The sequence below is a fragment of the Acomys russatus genome, chromosome 11, assembly GCF_903995435.1.
Source record: "Acomys russatus chromosome 11, mAcoRus1.1, whole genome shotgun sequence".
Taxonomy (NCBI): Eukaryota; Metazoa; Chordata; class Mammalia; order Rodentia; family Muridae; genus Acomys; species Acomys russatus.
Window position 1 is genome coordinate 36,258,556 of NC_067147.1, and position 18,372 is coordinate 36,276,927.

The 18,372-nt window shown below is 41.4% G+C and overlaps 1 protein-coding gene across 6 annotated transcripts in view; it reads left to right on the top strand.

Annotated features, from left to right (window-relative positions):
* Nucleotides 1–18,372, top strand: part of Lims1 (LIM zinc finger domain containing 1) — a 101,507-nt gene that overhangs the window by 58,121 nt on the left and 25,014 nt on the right. For 4 of the 6 annotated variants that reach the window (XM_051153071.1, XM_051153072.1, XM_051153069.1 and 1 more), the window contains exon 2: nucleotides 17,274–17,433. In XM_051153071.1, coding sequence (XP_051009028.1) covers nucleotides 17,274–17,433 — 160 coding nt within the window. Of the gene's footprint in view, nucleotides 1–14,238; nucleotides 14,437–17,273; nucleotides 17,434–18,372 lie in introns of those variants that run through there. The other 2 variants (XM_051153068.1, XM_051153067.1) reach the window with 1 other exon arrangement.

Below are 18,372 nucleotides of genomic sequence, written 5' to 3' on the forward strand. Positions count from 1 at the left end.
GTTTTAGTTTTGTTTTTTGTTTGTTTGTTTGAGACAGAGTTTCTCTGTGCAGCCCTGGCTGTCCTGGACTCACCTTTTAGACCAGGCTGGCCTCGAACTCACAGAGATCTGCCTGCCTCTGCCTCCTGAGTGCTGGGATTAAAGGCGTGCGCCACCACTGCCCGGCTGAACATGAAGTTTTATTGGGGCATACCTTCTTTCTATGTGTTGCTTGTGGTGGTTTTGTGTTAAACTGGCAGTTGCATCATGATAACAGATTGGCATGGCCCACAAAACGAAAAATGCCCTATCTGGCCCTTTACAGAAATCCTTAGCTGATCCCTCCCTCACCTAGTGCCAAGATGGCCTCAGATCTTTGCCTCTCTTGCTGTAGTTATGCTTCCGCCCTACCCACTTCTGCCACCTGCCAGTTAGCTTTATGCATAGATGAAATCAGGACTGTGCCAGAACTCTGACGCGCATTTGAAATTACATTCTTGTAATTTAGGAGCACAGTGAATATATGAAGGGTATTTTTTTGTTTATAAATTTTTTGGAACAAGGTCTTTTTTTTTTTAGATTTATTTATTTATTTATTTATTTATTTATTTATTATATGTAAATTCCTCTGTCTAAATGTACAACTGCATGTCAGAAGAGGGCATCAGATCACATTATAGTTGGTTGTGAGCTACCATATGGTTGCTGGGAATTGAACTCAGGACCTCTAGAAGAGCAGTCAGTGCTCTTAACCTCTGAGCCATCTATCTTTCCTGCCCCAAAACAAGGTTTTATTATGTAGCCCCAACTGTCTTAGATCTCATATGTAGTCTAGACTGGACTCTAACTTACGGTAGTGTTGGCCTCCCAAATGCTGCGGTTCTATTGGTGAACTGTCACTACTCCATGAAATGTTAGGTTAACATACAGCACACATAATGTTTTTATGGGGACGTAGTCCAGCCCATCACAGTGATCTCATACAGGAGAAGATAGGATTACACTGTTTTTTAAAAGTCATTATAATTGAGTCTCTGTGAAGTACTGAGGCTGAGCAGTATCGATAAATACATGTACAGTGACACAGTTACAATCCGGGTAGTATGGTCGTCATCCCACATCTCTGCACGGCTCTTCCCATCCCCCTCTCCTCTCCTGCATTCCTAGACAACTTTAATTCAATGCTTGTCAATAGATTAATTTGTGGTTTTTATAATTTAATATTCTTTGTTCTTTACATTTTATTTAGGTATATGGGGGTTTTGCCTGCATGTTTATCTGTGCAGCACATGCATGGCTGGTGCCCGTAGAGGCCAGAAAAGGGCATTGGCTTACCCACACTGAGTGTTACCCACAGTTGGGAGTTGCTGTGTGGGTACTGGGAACTGAACCCAGGTCTTCTGCAAGAGCAGCAAGTGTTCTTAACTGCTCAATCATCTCTCTCATCTGATATTTGTGTTTTGTTTTGATTTCTTGAACTCAGCATAGTTATTTTGATATGCATTCATCTTGGTGCAGCTATCAATAATTAATTTCATTTTATTATTTTAGTTTATACTGTGAGCAGACTCTAATTTATTGACTTTGACTTTGGATTTATTTCTAGTCTTTGGCTATTTCAAGTAAAGCTCCTAATGAAATTCATGTACACGTTCTTGTCTGGATGTATGCTTGTTTCATTTTGGAGCTAGATTGTTTGCTTAAGTATATATTTATTTTTTCAAAAAATGGCTCAGTCATTTTCTAAACAGATTCCCACCAGTAGTATATAAAGTTTCTTGTGTTGTCACATCTCCACTAACTTTTATAATAATCAAAAATTTATTTTGTCAGCTTTTCCATTCTGTTGTTAACCTCAACAAGACTTTAAATACATTTTCCTGACCCCTGGTGAAGTTGGGTTTTTAGTTCATGTACTTACTTATAGTCTGTGTATCTGGACCTTGGATGTGTGAGGTTTTAGGTTCAATACCTATGACTGCATGAAATAATTATTAAATAATATGTAGAAATGTAAATTAAGTAACTATTTTGTTTTTGTTTTTGTTTTTTAACCTGCTTAGCCTTTCATGACATTTATTGTTTTCTAATGATTGATCAAGTGCTTTCTCATTGGATCTTCACAATAATCCTGTAGGGTTTAACAAGTTTCTCTTTTTCCACAAAGAAGGGAAAAGGGAGGACTGAAAAACATAGGGCTGGTAATTTTTTGAGCAGTTGGGGATTAGACCCAGAGCTTCAGCCAGCAGTGTCCGTGTTCACAGTGAGCTCTTACCAACAGACTATGTATATATGTAAACCTTGCTTGGTTTTAGAGGAAGATTTGTTATCTTCAGGGCTGGAGATATTTGCTGTACAATCATGAGGACCAGAGTTCAGATCCCAGCTCCCATATAGCAAGCACTGGTCACCCAACTCTGAGCAGGGCAGACACAGACAGGAGGACTGGTGGGCTTCCAGCTTGTGGAGGAAGAGCAGGGGTTCAGAGACAGACAGACAGACACACACACACACACACACACACACACGCGCGCGCGCCTCAAAGGAACAGGGAGAGAGTGATAGAGGGGAACACTGGACACCTTCTTCCAGATGCCACATATGTATGTGGTATGTACACACAGGCACACATAACATTAACACAGATATACACAAATAACTACATCTTTTTAAACAAGATAGGTTACCTGGAAATTCTGAGTATACTTAATTATACCTTAAAAGTTAAAAATTTACTTTTAAGCATAAAAGTGAAAGCTGAAGTCTTATGTTTTGACTGTGGGTGATTTATCTGAAACTTAAAGTGTTTTCTACTTGTTCTTCATAGACATTTGCCGGGGGTGGGGAAAGCTACTGTAGGTTATGAGTGTTCTGATTTACTCTGTAAAATATATTTGACTAGGCATCTTTGGTACAGTCTGCATTATTAAAGCTTCTACATCCATGGAATTGGGGATGCACTGTTAATACACTGTCTAATAACAGGAAAAAACAGACACAGATAAAAATTAAATGTACTGTGCCTCCATAGGGATAAATAGTGAGGCTGTGTAAGCAGAGTTATTAGTTACGATTATTGAATAACAAATTGCCCAGTAGTTTCAAAGTTGGCCATTGCTTTTTGGTTGCGATAATCCTTATTTTAGGCCTTACGGTCATTCCATCTGTCCCAACTTCTCAGCTCTGCTAGTATGGAAATGCAACTGGTCAGGAGTGTAGGAGAATGAGTGTAGCTCTGTGTGTTCTAATAAAGCTTTCTTCATCTGGTTAATAATGGTAAAAGAGCTGGAGAAAAGCCTCGCGATTTTATTTTCTCCCTCCTTGCTTTGAAAGTATAAAGAACATATGTAGATGCAACTCTGGAATCAAATTATGACACTGAATAATGGTTCATGTTGTCTAAATTCAAATGAAAAGACTAAGCAAAAGGAAGGTAACTTGACCTGTTAAAGTCTGTTTATATAAGCCTATGTTTATATTTATTGTGCTTGGAGGTGATCTGTACCTACAGAGTCAGTGGCATCAATTTCTGAATGAAAGAGCACTGAGAGTGCAACATGAGCAATAACAATACTGTTTTCTGATTATATTTGTCCTCGGATTAATAAAGAATAACCAGGCAATTTCCCTTCCGTCTCCATTCCAGGAAGCAGCCTTGCCTATCCCATGGGAATTAAACCCTTTGAATTACTTTTTTATTTTTCTTCCCCTTACTTCTGCCAGCATCTTAACTCTTACGTAATTTAGTAGGTTTTCTCTCACGTTTCCTTTTAAGAAATTTTAAATTAAATTTAAACTTTAAACGTTTTTTAAACTTTAAATTCATGTATGAAGAAATGGGTTTCATTGTGATATTTTTATACATAGGTGACATTATGCTTTATTCTACTTTGTACTCCCCCTCTGCCCTTTCACTCACTTACACACTGGCTGGTTCCCACCTTCCCGCAGATAGTCCCCATTTCTCATTCTGTTTCCCTCCTGTACGATCTTTTCCTTCCCTCTCAAGATCCTCTTTGTAATTTCATGGTGTGTGTGTGTGTGTGTGTGTGTGTGTGTGTGTGTGTGTGTGTGTGTGTGTGTGTTTAAATCTGGACTCTCCCACATATGAGATAAAAAACATGTGGTTCATATCTTTGTAGATTGTTTCATTTAGCAGAATGGTTTCCTGAATTTCAGAGAACGTTTATGGATAGAGTATTTCTGAAAACAATCATGTGGTCATTTCCTCTAATATACTAGGTAAGTATTGGCCATCCATATTGGACTATTGCTTAAAAAAAATACTTTATTGATTTATTCATTACACACATACTGTGTTCTGCCTGTATGTGTGCCTGCAGGCCAGAAGAGGGCACCAGATCTCATTATAGATAGTTGTGAGCCACCATATGGTTGCTGGGAATTGAACTCAGGACTTCTGGAAGAGCAGACAGTGCTCTTAACTACTGAGCCATCTCTCCAGTCTCTGGACTACTGCTTTTAAAGGGGGTAAAAAAAAAATTACTTGTTTGTTTGGGGAGTTTCATTTCTTTGTTTTTGGTCTTTTGAGACAGGGTCTTACTATACAGCCCTGAGTGGCCTGGAACTCGTTATTTAGGTTTGCCTCAAATCCATGTTCTTCTTGTCTCAGCCGTGCTAGTGAATGCTAGGGTTACAGTTATACCCCCACCACACCAAGCTTATCTACTTGTTTTGCTTTACTTTTCTTTTGTAATTCTGGGGACCAAATTCAGGGCCTCTTTTGTTACTGAGCTGCAACTCCAGCCATAAATCACTGAATTCTGGTATGGCCAATATAGGTATCTATCATTAGAGATAGAACAGCATTTTCTCTTCCATTTGACTATGTTATTACTTTATTTTAACCATTCTCACTGGTTCATCATTTGGTTTGTTGATACGTTCTGATCTCTTTGAAAATTTGTCTTCTGTCCTGGTTGGTTTTATTGTCACCCTGATACAAACTAAAGTATTCTGGGGAACCTCAGTTAAGAAAACACCCCCATCAGCTGGCCTATAGGCAGGTCTGTGGGGGCATTTTCTTGATTAATGATTGATATGGGAGGTCCCAGCCCACTGTGGGTGGTACTACCCCTGGGCAAGTCGTCCTGGGGTGTATAAGAAAACAGACTGTGCTCTGCAGACTGTGCTGCAGTAACCTTGTAAGCAGCATTCCTGCCTCAGCTTCTGCTTCCAAGTTCCTGTCTTTAGTTTTGGCTCAGATTTCCCTCACGAATGGAGTTTGACCTGAGAGTTGAAAACAGGAATAAACTCTTTCCTCCCCAAGTTGCATTTGGTCTTGGGATGTTTTTGTTTGTTTGTTTGGTTGGTTGGTTGGGTTTTTTGTTGTTGTTTTGTTTTGTTGCTGTTTCTGTTTTGATTTTGTTTTTGTTTTTTTTGAAACAGGGTCTCTCTGTGTAGCCTTGGCTGTCCTGGACTCACTTTGTAGACCAGGCTGGCCTTGAACTCACGGCGATCCACCTGCCTCTGCCTCCGAGTGCTGGGATTAAGAGGGTGCGCCACCATGCCTGGCTGGGTCTTAGTGTTTTAGCACCACACTGAACCCCTAATTAATACATCTCTTTCTGTTTTCCCGTAGTAGTCACTTGACATTGTGCCATCTTAGTTTTTATTACATTCTTGTTTTCTTACCCATGAATTTCTGTAAAAGAGATTGTTTTTACTAATGCTTGATTTAAGATTCAAATAAAAGGACCATGTAGGCCACAGACTATTTAAGTGCTTTTGCTGTCTTGAACTAAGACTCCTGATAGAAGTTCTGTTAATAAAAGGCTTAACTTTAATTTCACTTTTTTTTAAAGACTAATTCTTGCTCTTGCAATGTAGCCATGGCTTGCCTAGAACCAACTGTGTAGATGAGGCTAGCCTTGAACCTACAATAATCCCTCTGCCTCTTTTCTGCCTCCTGAGTGGTGGGATTACAGGTGTGAGATTCCATTCTCAGCTTCTTTTGCACTCTCTAAGTAATTACATGTTAAGAAGTGTGCAGACAAATGTAACCCACATGGTACCTATATGTATTCATAGCTTGGAGCTGGTTTCCCAGCCACCCTGCCCTGCTGACTGTACGTTCTGGCAGTGGTGCCTCCTCATCTGCTGAGCGCTCTGACAGTTTCACTGGGCTGTACTTTACTTGGCTACCCACTCCTCCCATCTCTTCCTAGTTTTCAGCAGTAAATATGGCTGGCCTAAGTTTTGAGTGAGACAAGTTGCTAGTGTTGAGTAAGGAGCCCAAAAGTCTGAGAACCCCTCAACTACAGGATTCTGACCAGTATTCTTCCTTTGTTTGTCTTAGTTCAACCAGAAAAGGAAATGCATGATTTTTAAAGTTTAATGTCTAAGATGAATAGCTGCCGCTGCTCCTTCTTCTTCTTCTTCTTCTTCTTCTTCTTCTTCTTCTTCTTCTTCTTCTTCTTCTTCTTCTTCTTTTTCTTCTTCTTCTTCTTCTTCTTCTGTTTTTGTTTACGTATATGTTTGTACATGTATGTGCCTGTGTGGATGTATATCCTGTGAGTGCAGTGCCCCTAGAAGCAAGAAGAGCATACTGGATGGATCCCCTGTATCTGGAGCTTCATGTGGGTGCTGGAGACTGAACTCCAGCCCTCTACTCATTCAGAAGGAAAGGCCCCTGCCAAGTTAGCTATCTCTCATGGAAAACACCTGTTCCTCCCATCATCTCTCCAGGCCAGCCCTTACTAGATACTGCCGTAGCGACAGAATAGGACAAGCTGCCGTAAAATAGCACTATCTCAAGGGCTTAGGTAAACACGGCCGTCTCCTACTTCTGTCTTGTAGAACTGCCAGAAGAATGGATACTGCTGGTTACGGCACGGGCCCGACTCACAGTTGCAAATGCTGTTCTGCCATGCCCTGCAGGAGTCTGGTTATCTGTGACTGCTTTCTGCAGGTCCAGGCAACCAAACCCTGTGGCATCTCTCCAGTGCCCTCTACTGATAAGCTTGAGTGCTGCTTTAAAAAACAAAACAAAACCAAAAACCCCTAAGATGTAGGGAATTAGTAGTTCAGCATATTTTACTTTGCAGAAGGGAACTGCTAGGTTCATAGAATTCCTCTTGAGAAGAGGGCTCTGTAACCATATGACTTGCTTTCAGGGTCTAGAACAAAGGGTATTTGAATAATCTTAGTGAGGCTTCAGCCCAGCTGTGGACTGACTGTCAATATAGTTTCACTAACTGGTCAACATCAGACTCCTAGGATCGTGTTATTTCCTTTTCACATCATCTTTTATTATGTTTTTGTTAAAAATCTGAGTCATGGCAGCTAAAATGCTTCCTTGCCTTACTCTGCAAATCACAGAATTTTAAAAACCATTTCAACTTCAGCAAAACAAACAAAAGTTCTCAGTTTCTCTGTGTTCTGGTTAGTATGTTAAAAAACGTGTAGATGTATATTCTGTATCAAGAAAGTAACTGGATATGAGAGGTATGTGAGTCTTAACAGGAAAGACCTTTGACTTGAATTGACTTGTTTTATTTCTGTCCTTCTGTACTGAAAATTTCATGGTTTTCCCTTTTCCTTATCAGTGAAGCGTAGGCCTCCTATTAAGTTCAGTCAAGAATAAAAGCTCCTACTGACTTCCTGTCCCAGTGTAGCTGGCAGTTGTGTGAGAAAGCTCTGCTGACTCAGAACTAAAATAAGAATGTACCTTCGGGCCTGATAGGCTGCTGCTGCTGGTCACCATAGCCATATAAAGAGCTCCTGAATGCCCCCGAAGGTCTCCCTGGCAACTTGGGCATCTCTTAGATCAACACAACTAAAAATACCATTCTTCTATATTTGGGGCTTTCTCTAATGTGGTTTTGTAACTTTCTCAAAAGATGTTTAGAGTTAAGAATGTGTTAATGCATCATGCTAAGAATTAAAGACATAATGAGCAATAAAGGAGTCAGTAGAGGGATATTTTCTATAAAAACTATTTGAAAAATCAGAGCAAAACCTCCTAACGTCTGAGGGAAATGTAAAGAAATGTTTAAGTTAATGAAACACTCTAACTTTGTGTGGAGCCTTAGTTCTCTGCAGTGGTTGTAGTTAAGGGAGCTGACTCTTCAGCATATTCTTGCTAAAGATGCTGAGCTGTATGAGTGTCAGCAGGGGCGGTGCCCTGACAGAGTTAGCAGAATGCTTGATGGAATCCTGAGAAGGGTGCTCAGAGCCTTCCAGAGACCAGACTGAGAGGTCTGACCCTGAGTCGCTTGCATACAGAACACAGTGTTTGGTCTTCCTACAGTCAAGCTCATTAAATAGGATGTAGAGTCTCTAGCTGAGGGCAATAATAGTGATTCTTTGACAATTATTCATTTTCTCTAAAGTATATCAAGTATTATTGAGTGTCAGGGAAGGGTAAATCCAACTTACAATGAAATGTGCAGGCCACTCTCATCCTGCTCCAGCCCGCCAGCTGTTCATGATATTTCTGAGTGTTCTGCCATTAGTGGTTATGACTTTCTACACATTTGGCAGCTTCCCAGATCTACTCTCATCTCCTTTTAATGGTAGGTTACCTGTATGGTAAGGATATGTCGTTGTAGACGAAAGGTAGCTGGGGCTGGCAGCTGGTTGGCTCTGTTGTTTTGTGGAAGGGGAGGGTGCTGTTATTTTCTCTACACATTTTTCTGAATGTTAATGTCAGGGTCATGGAGAAAGAGAATGAGCTTGATTTTTTTTTTTTTTTTTTTTTTTTTTTTTTGTTCCTCTCTCTACTCTCTCCAGTAGAGATCTTTTGTGGATAGGTTTTTATTGTGTGAGTCACTCAGAAATGCTTCATGAGAAGTGGACCCCAAAGTAGGCTATCAATGCTTGCTAAATGGATTAAGGCTGAATAGCTGGAATATTGATTTGCATTAGTTAGGCCAGGTTAGGACAGAGCATTTCAGATTTTGTGGAGTTGGCACATGTGGTCCTTGGCAGCCCGTTAATGGACCCTGCTTGTGGCTTCTGAGTGTCCTCTCTCTTCTGCCGATACCAGAGGAGGAGTTTTGGCCTCACCTGATAGTGTTAGATTTACTGTATTTGAATTGTTGATTTTAGGACAAAGTATGCATCTACTAATCTACTTCCTGAAAAGTTTCCAGCCTCTGATTGGTTAGCATCGCTCTTACTTCTTTATGAATATTTCTTTAAATATGAAGTCTATAATGTGGTACTATATGACTATCTCTGATATCAAAAATAGCTCCTTTATTTAATAAGTTTTATTTCAGTGCTCCATTTTTAGGAACAATTATATGTAAATAGCCTTATACCAGGCCTCCTGGGATGGGGCATTGGTACAGAGTGGTAACTGGTACTGGTAACTGGAAGCATGTGTTAGCTACCTTTCCATTTTTTTTTTTAAGATTTATTTATTTATTATTATGTATACAATGGTCTGTCTGCATGTACACCTGCAGGCCAGAAGAGGGCATCAGATCACATTATAGATGGTTGTGAGCCACCATGTGGTTTCTGGGAATTAAACTCAGGACCTCTGGAAGAGCAGCCAGTGCTCTTAACCTCTGAGCCTCCAGCCCCTACTTTTTCATTCTTATACATGGTAATGAATTTGTTTGTCTTATACAGTTAGGAAGTAATTTTAACAGACAAAGCAAAATGACCTATTAACTGAAAATTCATCTTTTTCTGGTTCACCTTTGCCTACTTCCTTATTGCCTTAAAAGAAAACATTATGTTTGTTCTACAAAGTGGAAATGGGAGAGAACTTTCCATGTCCGTTATCTCACTTGCAAGTCATAGTTGTTTTGATTTTAGTAGTCTGAGGAAAACCAGATGAAATTTTCCACTTAAATGAAATAGAGAATTACAGGGAAAAAAGTAGTTCATTTGCCAAGTGGTAATTTAACTAGGCCACATTAGTGATTTGAGTACCTCAGTATGGCACAGAAATCTTGGGTAACAGTTGAGAAAACTTCATTCTAGTGGTAGTTGTTGCTAAGTTCTTGGTTTAGTGATGGACTTTTTCTTTTTTTTTTTTTAAGATTTATTTATTTATTATTATGTATACAGAGCTCTGCCTACATGTATACCTGCAGGCCAGAGGAGGGTATCAGATCACATTATAGATGGTTATGAGCTACTATGTGGTTGCTGGGAATTTAACTCAGGACCTCTGGAAGAGCAGCCAGTGCTCTTAACCTCTGAGCCATCTCTCCAACCCGACTTTGTGAATCTTTTATGGAATAAATAAAACATTTTTAACCCTCCCATTCTTTAGTCATCACTCACAATGGGGTGGGGATTGGTTCTAGAAAACTCCTTGCACCTCTGCCTCTCTTATCCTAGCCAGAAGATAGCAAAATCTGTAGCTACTTGGGCCCCTTATAAAATGGCCTGCTACTTGTGTAGAATTTGCTCAAGTCTTTCATTATAAATCATTTCTATACTATACTACCTAATACAATATGAATGTTATACATTTTAATGCATTTTGTGTATAGATGGAGGAATAGTGACACAAGAACTACATTTTCACTGCAAATCCAATTTCTTTTGTGTTTATGCAGGTGTGTTTGCATGTTCATGGTAGGGTGGTACACATGTATACACGGGTATGTGGAGGCCAATAGCCAACCTCAGATGTCATTCTTCAGAAATTGTCATCCTTGCTTTTGTTTTGTTTTTTTCAAGACAGGGTTTCTCTTGTAGCCTACATTGTCCTGGACTCGCTTTGTAGACCAGACTGGTCTCGAACTCACAGAGATTCTTCTGCCTCTGCCTCCGGAGTGCTAGGATTACAGGCATGTGCCACTGTGCCTGGTGGTATTGTTTTTCCTTTTGCATGTTGTTTACATGAGTATGTCCACACAGGTAAATAAGTGTTCATGGCTGAACATACATGTGAAGGCATCGTCTTCTATTATTCTTTGACATAGAATCTCTCATTTAAGCCAGAGCATATTGATATGGCTAGTCTCGCTGGCCAACTTGCCCTGGGTATCCTGTCTCGAATTTCCTTTTCAGCCTGGAATCACAGACAGGCTGCTACCACCACCCATCATTTATGTGGGCTTTGGGGATCTGAACTGTCTTCATATTCAGTGTTTAACTCTCAGGTGTTTTAACCATTAGCCATTTCCCCATTCTCCACCTTGATTTTTTGAGGTAGGTTGTTAGGTGAACTTCATCCTGGACACAAGTTAACATCTATTCTTTTCAGATGAGGCCCAATGACAGAGCAAAGAAATGATTCCACTCAAATGCTAGCTTGGTAAAATAGTGACTTTAATTAAGAGTTGCTTAAAGGAATGTGGTTGAAGGGTTACTTAAAGGAGCTTGATTACTTTATGTGCAGCTACACCACTGAAGGAAAAAATGTTTTTCTCCAAAGCAGCAGCTGTCTGTATTCTCTTGGGGGAAGAGGGAGATGTGGCTCATGAGACCCTCCTGTTAATAATCTTATAACTGCTTATAAACTTTCATCCTCTCGCTCCCCTTCCTCCTCCTCCTCCTATCTGCCTGCTTGCCTGCCTGCCTGTCTGTCTGTGTTAAGAGAGAGTCTCATAGCCCTGGCTGTCCTTGAACTCGCTACATGTAAACCAGGTTGGCTTTGAACTTGCCTCTGTGCTAGGATTAAAAACATAAACCACTACGCCTTACCTTATAAATCTTGTAGGAGGGGGAGGGGCAAGGCTTTGTGAGCCTCTTGGGCTCAGTCTTCTTCTGTGGGTCTTTTTAAAGTAATCATGGCTCCTAACAGAGGAGCACTAGTCAGGCCATGCTCAGAGGACAGCATTCCAAACACAGGATCTCTCACAGCAGTGTGGAGCTCACCAATTAGACTGGGTTAGTGGCCAAAGGCTTGAGGTTGAGGGCAGCCTGGACTACATAGTGACTAACAGGCCAGCCAGCCTAGGCTTTGTAGCAAGATCCTGTCTTAATGAGGCCTTAGAGTCAATCCTCAGCATTGCCCCCACCACTAAAAGCTGCTTTTAGCAACTCTGCTTATAAATATATTCAAATTTTAAGCATTTAAGCTTGTGGGAACAACTGTAATGCTTTGTATGACATCTCTAAGTAGGATGTTTGGCTCTTTGGCTGTGGGGGGCTCTAGTCATGAAGTTAACACACTGGTAGGGTCAGAAGCTCTGCGGCTGCCTTCATGTTGTACTGGAGTGCACTAGTGTGTAGTTTGGTCTCAACAAGACATTAGGCACACCCAGTCTCTTAGCTAGGTTTGTATTGCTATGATTGAGCACCGTGACCAAAAGCATTTTGGGAGGAAAGAGTTTATTACAGCTTGGATGTCAGGGCAGGAAATCAAGGCAGGAACCTGGAGGAAGGAAATGAAGCAGAGGCTGTGGGAAAATGCTTACTGGCTTGCTCTCCACGGCTTGCTCAGCATACACCACCCAAAACCACTTACTCAGGGATGGTACCAGCCACCTTCCACATCCATCATCAATCAAGAAAATGTTCCACAGGCTTGCCTACAGGCTGCCTGATGGAGGCGTTTTCTCAGTTGAAGTTACTCTTTACATTTGGTTTGAATTGTGTCGAGTTGACAAAAAACTAACCAGGAGTCCCAGTCAGGGACTCTAGTAAGTGGTGAAGTTTGACACCCAGCAAATGATCAGTGTGATGAGTTCATGGCATAGAAATCTCTCTACTTCTTGGGTATGAAGAACAGACTGTCTTTATGTGTATAGGAACCTGGCCACATCTCAATGGCATGATACTGACTTAAAGCCAGTCTTTGGCCATCACATATGATAGAGTTCCACAAATGACAGTTTATACAGGTGAAAATCAGGTCAGTCAGAGAGGGCAGTACAGAGATTTCTGTAGGCACAGAGCATTGTCCTGCTTCGTTGGTGGCCATAGTAGCTACACACTGCATGACACTGCAGCAGTTGTGCCGCTGTCAGGCTCCCGACTCCACTACTCCATTTCCTCTACTTTAGACAGGAAACTGAAGGAGTGGCATGCTCCATCAGCCTGAAGCTTAGTGTCTGATTCTCTCCTTCCTCTGTTTTACTTTGCCCTTATTAAAAGAAACCAAAATTAAGGGCCTGTAGAGAAATAAAAAGTATAACATTTGCACCATCAAGCTGTTTCTTTACTATTTAAAACTAGTGAATCCCCTGTTTTATCATGTGTCAGGTTTGGGTCTCAGCAGGTGTTAGGCCGTAGTCTTTGAGCGCCTCATCATTCTGATATCTCTAGATTCAGAGTAAGGAGAGATGTAATCTCATTCCCTGTTTCTGGTCTCATTTTGTGCCTGCCACATACGGATTTTTAGTTCACTTAATTTATTTTCTGGTGATTCTGTTTAGCCATTTTCTCATAGACGTTACAGCATAACTCCTAGGTTTAAGTCTTGACCCCATTACTTACTTATTTTCCAGTTTCTTTGTAGCCTTGGCTTTCTTACTTAGGAATAACATCTGATTTATAGAGGATGTGGTGATGTGATAGAAGATGCTTGCTAACTTCTGTATCACCAGTCACTGTTACTCAGGTATCAACTGTATGGTGTGTGTGTGTGTGTGTGTGTGTGTGTGTGTGTGTGTGTGTGTGTGTGTGTGTGTGTGTGTGTGTGTTTTGAGCCAGTATGATCTGTGGTGCCTAGCACTGTGCCTGCTCACAAATTCCTTGGGGTGCTTGCTTTGGTAGCATGTCTTACTATACTAAAGAACAGAACCACAGAAAAACACTTAACCCTGTGTGGCCTCGTACTGCACTGTTCTTATCCTCATGACAAACACACTTACAAGGCAGTAGTTTGAGCTAAATATAGCAGGAACACTTTGAAGAATCCATGACTCTTCTGTTCCAGGATTAGCTGGGATTAAATAGAAGAGTTACAGTTAAACTCTATAGCTCTTTCTGGTTTCCACTGTGTTCATTTGTTGAAGCTCTTACTATGTTGTTTCTTGTATGAAGAATAAAGATAATGAAAGACCACATAGCACTTTGATTCAGGAGCTCACAGAGCCTCACTAGGGCTGGTCAGGCTTTTCAAAAGATTCTGTGTACACTCAAATGGAGAATCACTCAGAAACAGATTGTCACTGCCATGTGAAATGTGTCTGAGAGCTTCTAGAAGCTGTAATCGAGCGAGACTGCTGTGCTACTGAACTCTTAACATGAAAAGTCAGTAGTGACCCTGGCAGCTGGGTGACGCATGTGGGAACAGTGGGAGTGACCCTGGCTGGGAAACAGGAGGCCTGTATATTGTTTCTCTTCTCTGTATCCTGCTCGGCATCTCGGGACTCTGAACTCTCAAGCCTGTACAATGGCCTTCCCAGGACGAGCACGCCCGTGCACTATCCCAGAGAATGAAGAAATCCCCCGGACAGCCCTTAACAGTGTCCTGGAAGCTAATGGGAGTGAAGATGAGAGGGCTGTATCCAACCTGCAGCGCAGGCACAGTGATGTAAAAGTCTACAAGGAATTTTGTGACTTTTATGCGAAATTGTGAGTCTCTCCCCTCTTGGAATGTGGGCTTTCAGGTCTCTAGGTCTTCAGCTCTGTGTCCCGGAGCCGGGTGCTCCAGCTGATGTGTTTCAACTCACCAGGGCTTACTAGAAGTATGCCGAGGGCACAGGGTGGTTCAGAGTGCCTTGTCTCGTAAACTTCCACCCGAGGACATTAACAGATGTCAAGGAAAGTGCCACCTTGCTGGGAAGAATAGAAAGCTCTCATCTTTCTAATAATGGTACATTTTCATTGTGTTATCCATAACAGAAGTTGGCACTTTGTGTTGTCAAGATCCATAACAGGAAGAAATGTACTCTGAACGTTCTCAAAGATGAAACTAAAAATTTAATTGATGAACATTTTGTTGGGGAATGATTTCATAATTGATATTTGAGGTGGTTAGTAAACTCTCAAGATATTTGATAACAGAATTTTGGATATTGTTGTATTTTAAGAGCAGAGACTTGGTTTCGTGTGTGGTGATAACCGAGAGGGAAAGCTTGATTGCAGTCCCTGTACTGCCGACCTCTAGAGGTAGGTCCTTAGCGTCAGCCTTGTTGGCCAGGCAGCTGGCATAGAGATACATTCTCCCTGCCCTAGACGTTGTCATCAACACTTTTTAGTGGAAAAACATTTTCTGGAAAATAAAGCAATTAGTTATAATTAATTTAATGATGTATCTCTTAAAAGATAACTTCTACATACAACTGTATTAATACATAATTGTATTAAATATTGTCAACTATAGAAAATGTGAACAATACAGGAGAGTCAGGCAAGAGAGCATGTAACCCAGCACTTGGGATGTTTTGGAAGATCAGGAATTTGAGGCCAGCCTGGGCACATGAGACCTTGTCTCAAAAACAAAAACAAACAAACAAAAAACCCACAAAAACTAACCAGGCAGCAAACAAGAAGGGGAAAGGAAAGGGAAACATGAGGTCAGTTGGTTTCGAGTGATCGCTGTTTCCTGTTCCTCCTTAGTTACTAAAAGGAATTCATATTCATAAAGCATTAATCTGTCTACCCATTTTGCCAATTCTGCTTGAGTATTCAAACATAAATAAAGTCTGGAATGCAGTGACTAGAAACAGTGGTAATAGTATTATCCAAGAACCACTTTATGCTGTCTCAGCTCCGCCAAAAGGGGGAGGAGGAGTGAAATCCAGTACATCTTGTATGAGAAATTAGATTTATTAATTCAATTAAAAGTAACTCATTATGTGTTAATAATAAAGAGGGAAGAATGCCTTTGCCTTACATTTTTTAATGTTTTGCTGATGTCTTTCTTGATATGGCTCCTCCTTCCAATCCAGTTCTGCATTCTGCACAGAGATGCGGCTGTGATAGGTGCTTTAGGATGTGGAGGGAACCAGTCACCCCATACCTTGAGAATCACTGAGTTAAGTGATAGTGAATCAGGGTATCCCAGAATGTTCTCCAGTTTGTGGGGAAGTCCATTAATATTACTGAGGCTTGGGGTATCCTTGGAGAGAACTTAGAATTATAATGATGCCATGTCTTTCAATAGTACCTTTAGTTTTCCTGGGTGTTTTTTTTTTTTTTTTTTTTTTTAACATGTATTAGTATGAATGTGACAGATCCCTTGGTACTGGAGTTATAGACAGGTGTGAGCTGCCATGTGGGTGCTGGGAATTGAACCCAGGTCCTTTGGAAGAGCAGATAGTGCTCTTAACCATTGAGCCATCTCTCCAGCCCTCCAGGGTAGTTTATACTTTTGTATTAGTTCATCCTCAAAACAGCTTCTGAGAATTCTATTGGCCTTAGGTGGCACCTAGGGGAGTCAGGGTGTATTTTTTTTTCTTCCGGTGTGGCCCACTATAGGTTGCCCATGGCCCCAGTGGTTGATGCCCTACATCCATGCACATAGGGGCAGCACTAAGCAGATTCAGTAGTTATGAGGAAGGCAGGACAAGTAAACATGAAGGTGGGAGGGTGACGTGGAACGGAGACTACTGAGGAGCTGGAAGTGAGAAGCAAGGCCACGCGTGACTAAATACAGTGTGTTCACACCAAAGAACAATTTTTAAAAAAGATGTCACCTTGTGGATATTTTGTTTTGGTGTTTTAAGACAGGGTCTCTTGCTGGGCAGTGGTGGCGCAGGCTTTTAATCCCAGCACTCGGGAGGCAGAGGCAGGGGGATCTCTGTGAGTTCAAGGCCGGCCTGGTCTACAAAGTGAGTCCAGGACAGCCAAGGCTACACAGAGAAACCCTGTCTCCAAACAAACAAACAAACAAACAAAAAACCAAACCAAACAAAAGAACAACAACAAAAAGACAAGGACTCTTTGTGCAGCTCTGGCTATTCTAGAACTCACTCTGTAGACCAGGCTGGCCTGGAACTCAGAGATCCACCTGCCTCTGCCTCCCAACTGCTGGGATTAAAAGTGTACGCCACCATTGCCAGCTGTCATCAATATTTTAATTAAAGCTTACTTATCCAGCTGTGAGCCTGAGTTCCATGAGGGAAACATTTATTCATTGATTTATTTATTTGAGCCAGCTCACTCTGGCTATATGGCCCAGGCTGTTCTTGAACTTCTGGATTCAAGCAACCTTCCTGCTCCCACCTCCTTAAAGGCTGGGCTAAGGGTTATACCACTGCACCAGCTAAGGGAGCTCTTGGCTTTATCTGTGTTCTTACAAAAATGCTGAAATGGTTAAAGTCAAACAGAAGGAAAGCAGGAGGCTCTTTCAGAATCTAAAATAGTTTTTGTGTCCAAGTAGAATTTGCTCCTCAGTCCTTGATGTTGTCTGCTCTTACGCCTAGTTACAAGCTAACAGTCTCTGCCTTGTCCTTTGTGTGTTTCAGCAACATGGCCAATGCCTTGGCCAGCGCCACGTGTGAGCGCTGTAAGGGAGGCTTTGCACCCGCCGAGAAGATCGTGAACAGCAATGGTGAGCTGTACCACGAACAGTGCTTCGTGTGTGCTCAGTGCTTCCAGCAGTTCCCAGAAGGGCTCTTCTATGAGGTGAGTCAACTCAGCCATCCTTCAATTTTAAATTCATTACCAGAGATTGAATGAAAGGGCCAGGTATTTAGCACCTGGGAGATCAGTTATGGAATGCATGTAAAGCATGTAGATCATTCCCTGAAGAGGACGCCTGTGCATACTTACCTACATGCATGCCCTTCAGGCCATCTTATTTCAGAATCTGCAATATCTTGTGACTGACTGCCTGTCAGACCTAAGTACTTCCACTGCAAGTACAGACTCCTTCCGCGAGCCCTGCAGCAGAAGCATCTCTGGCTTCCCCAGGTGCTTGCCCCACATGGAGTCCGCCCACCTCATCCCGTTATCTTCCTTTATCAGGGTATCATTGACATCCTCCTGAAGGGGAACTGTGTCACCTACTTCTGATTTTCAGGTCACATTCTGGAGATTTCCATACATGAATTTTCTAACGAGGAATTGAGCACTACAGGAACAACTTTGTGTTTAACCTTTCTATGTAATATGTTTGAGTTGTTTTGTAAACACTTGTTTTTCTTGATGTCACTGTGTGATCTGTGCTCCGACCATTATTAGAACCTTTTTATCACAGTACCATGCATTGTGGGATGGCGTAGGAAAGCTCGTTTCCTGCATCATGAGTAACCACTTTGGCAATTCATTTTTGCTACCACTCCACTTAACATATTTGCAGATATGTGCATTTTTATATGATAATGTATGTGTATAGAATTATGATACACCTAAAAATGTTCTTTGATTTCTTTTTTAAATTATTATTTTATGTGTATGAGTGTTTTGCCTGCATATATGTCCGCACACCATGTGCATGCCTGATGCTGTTGGAGGCCAGAAGAGGTTATAAGATCTATTGGAACTGGATTTCAATAGGGTTGTGAGCTGCTATGTGGGTGCTTGGATTTGAACCCAAGTCCTCTGGAACAGCAGCCAGTGCTC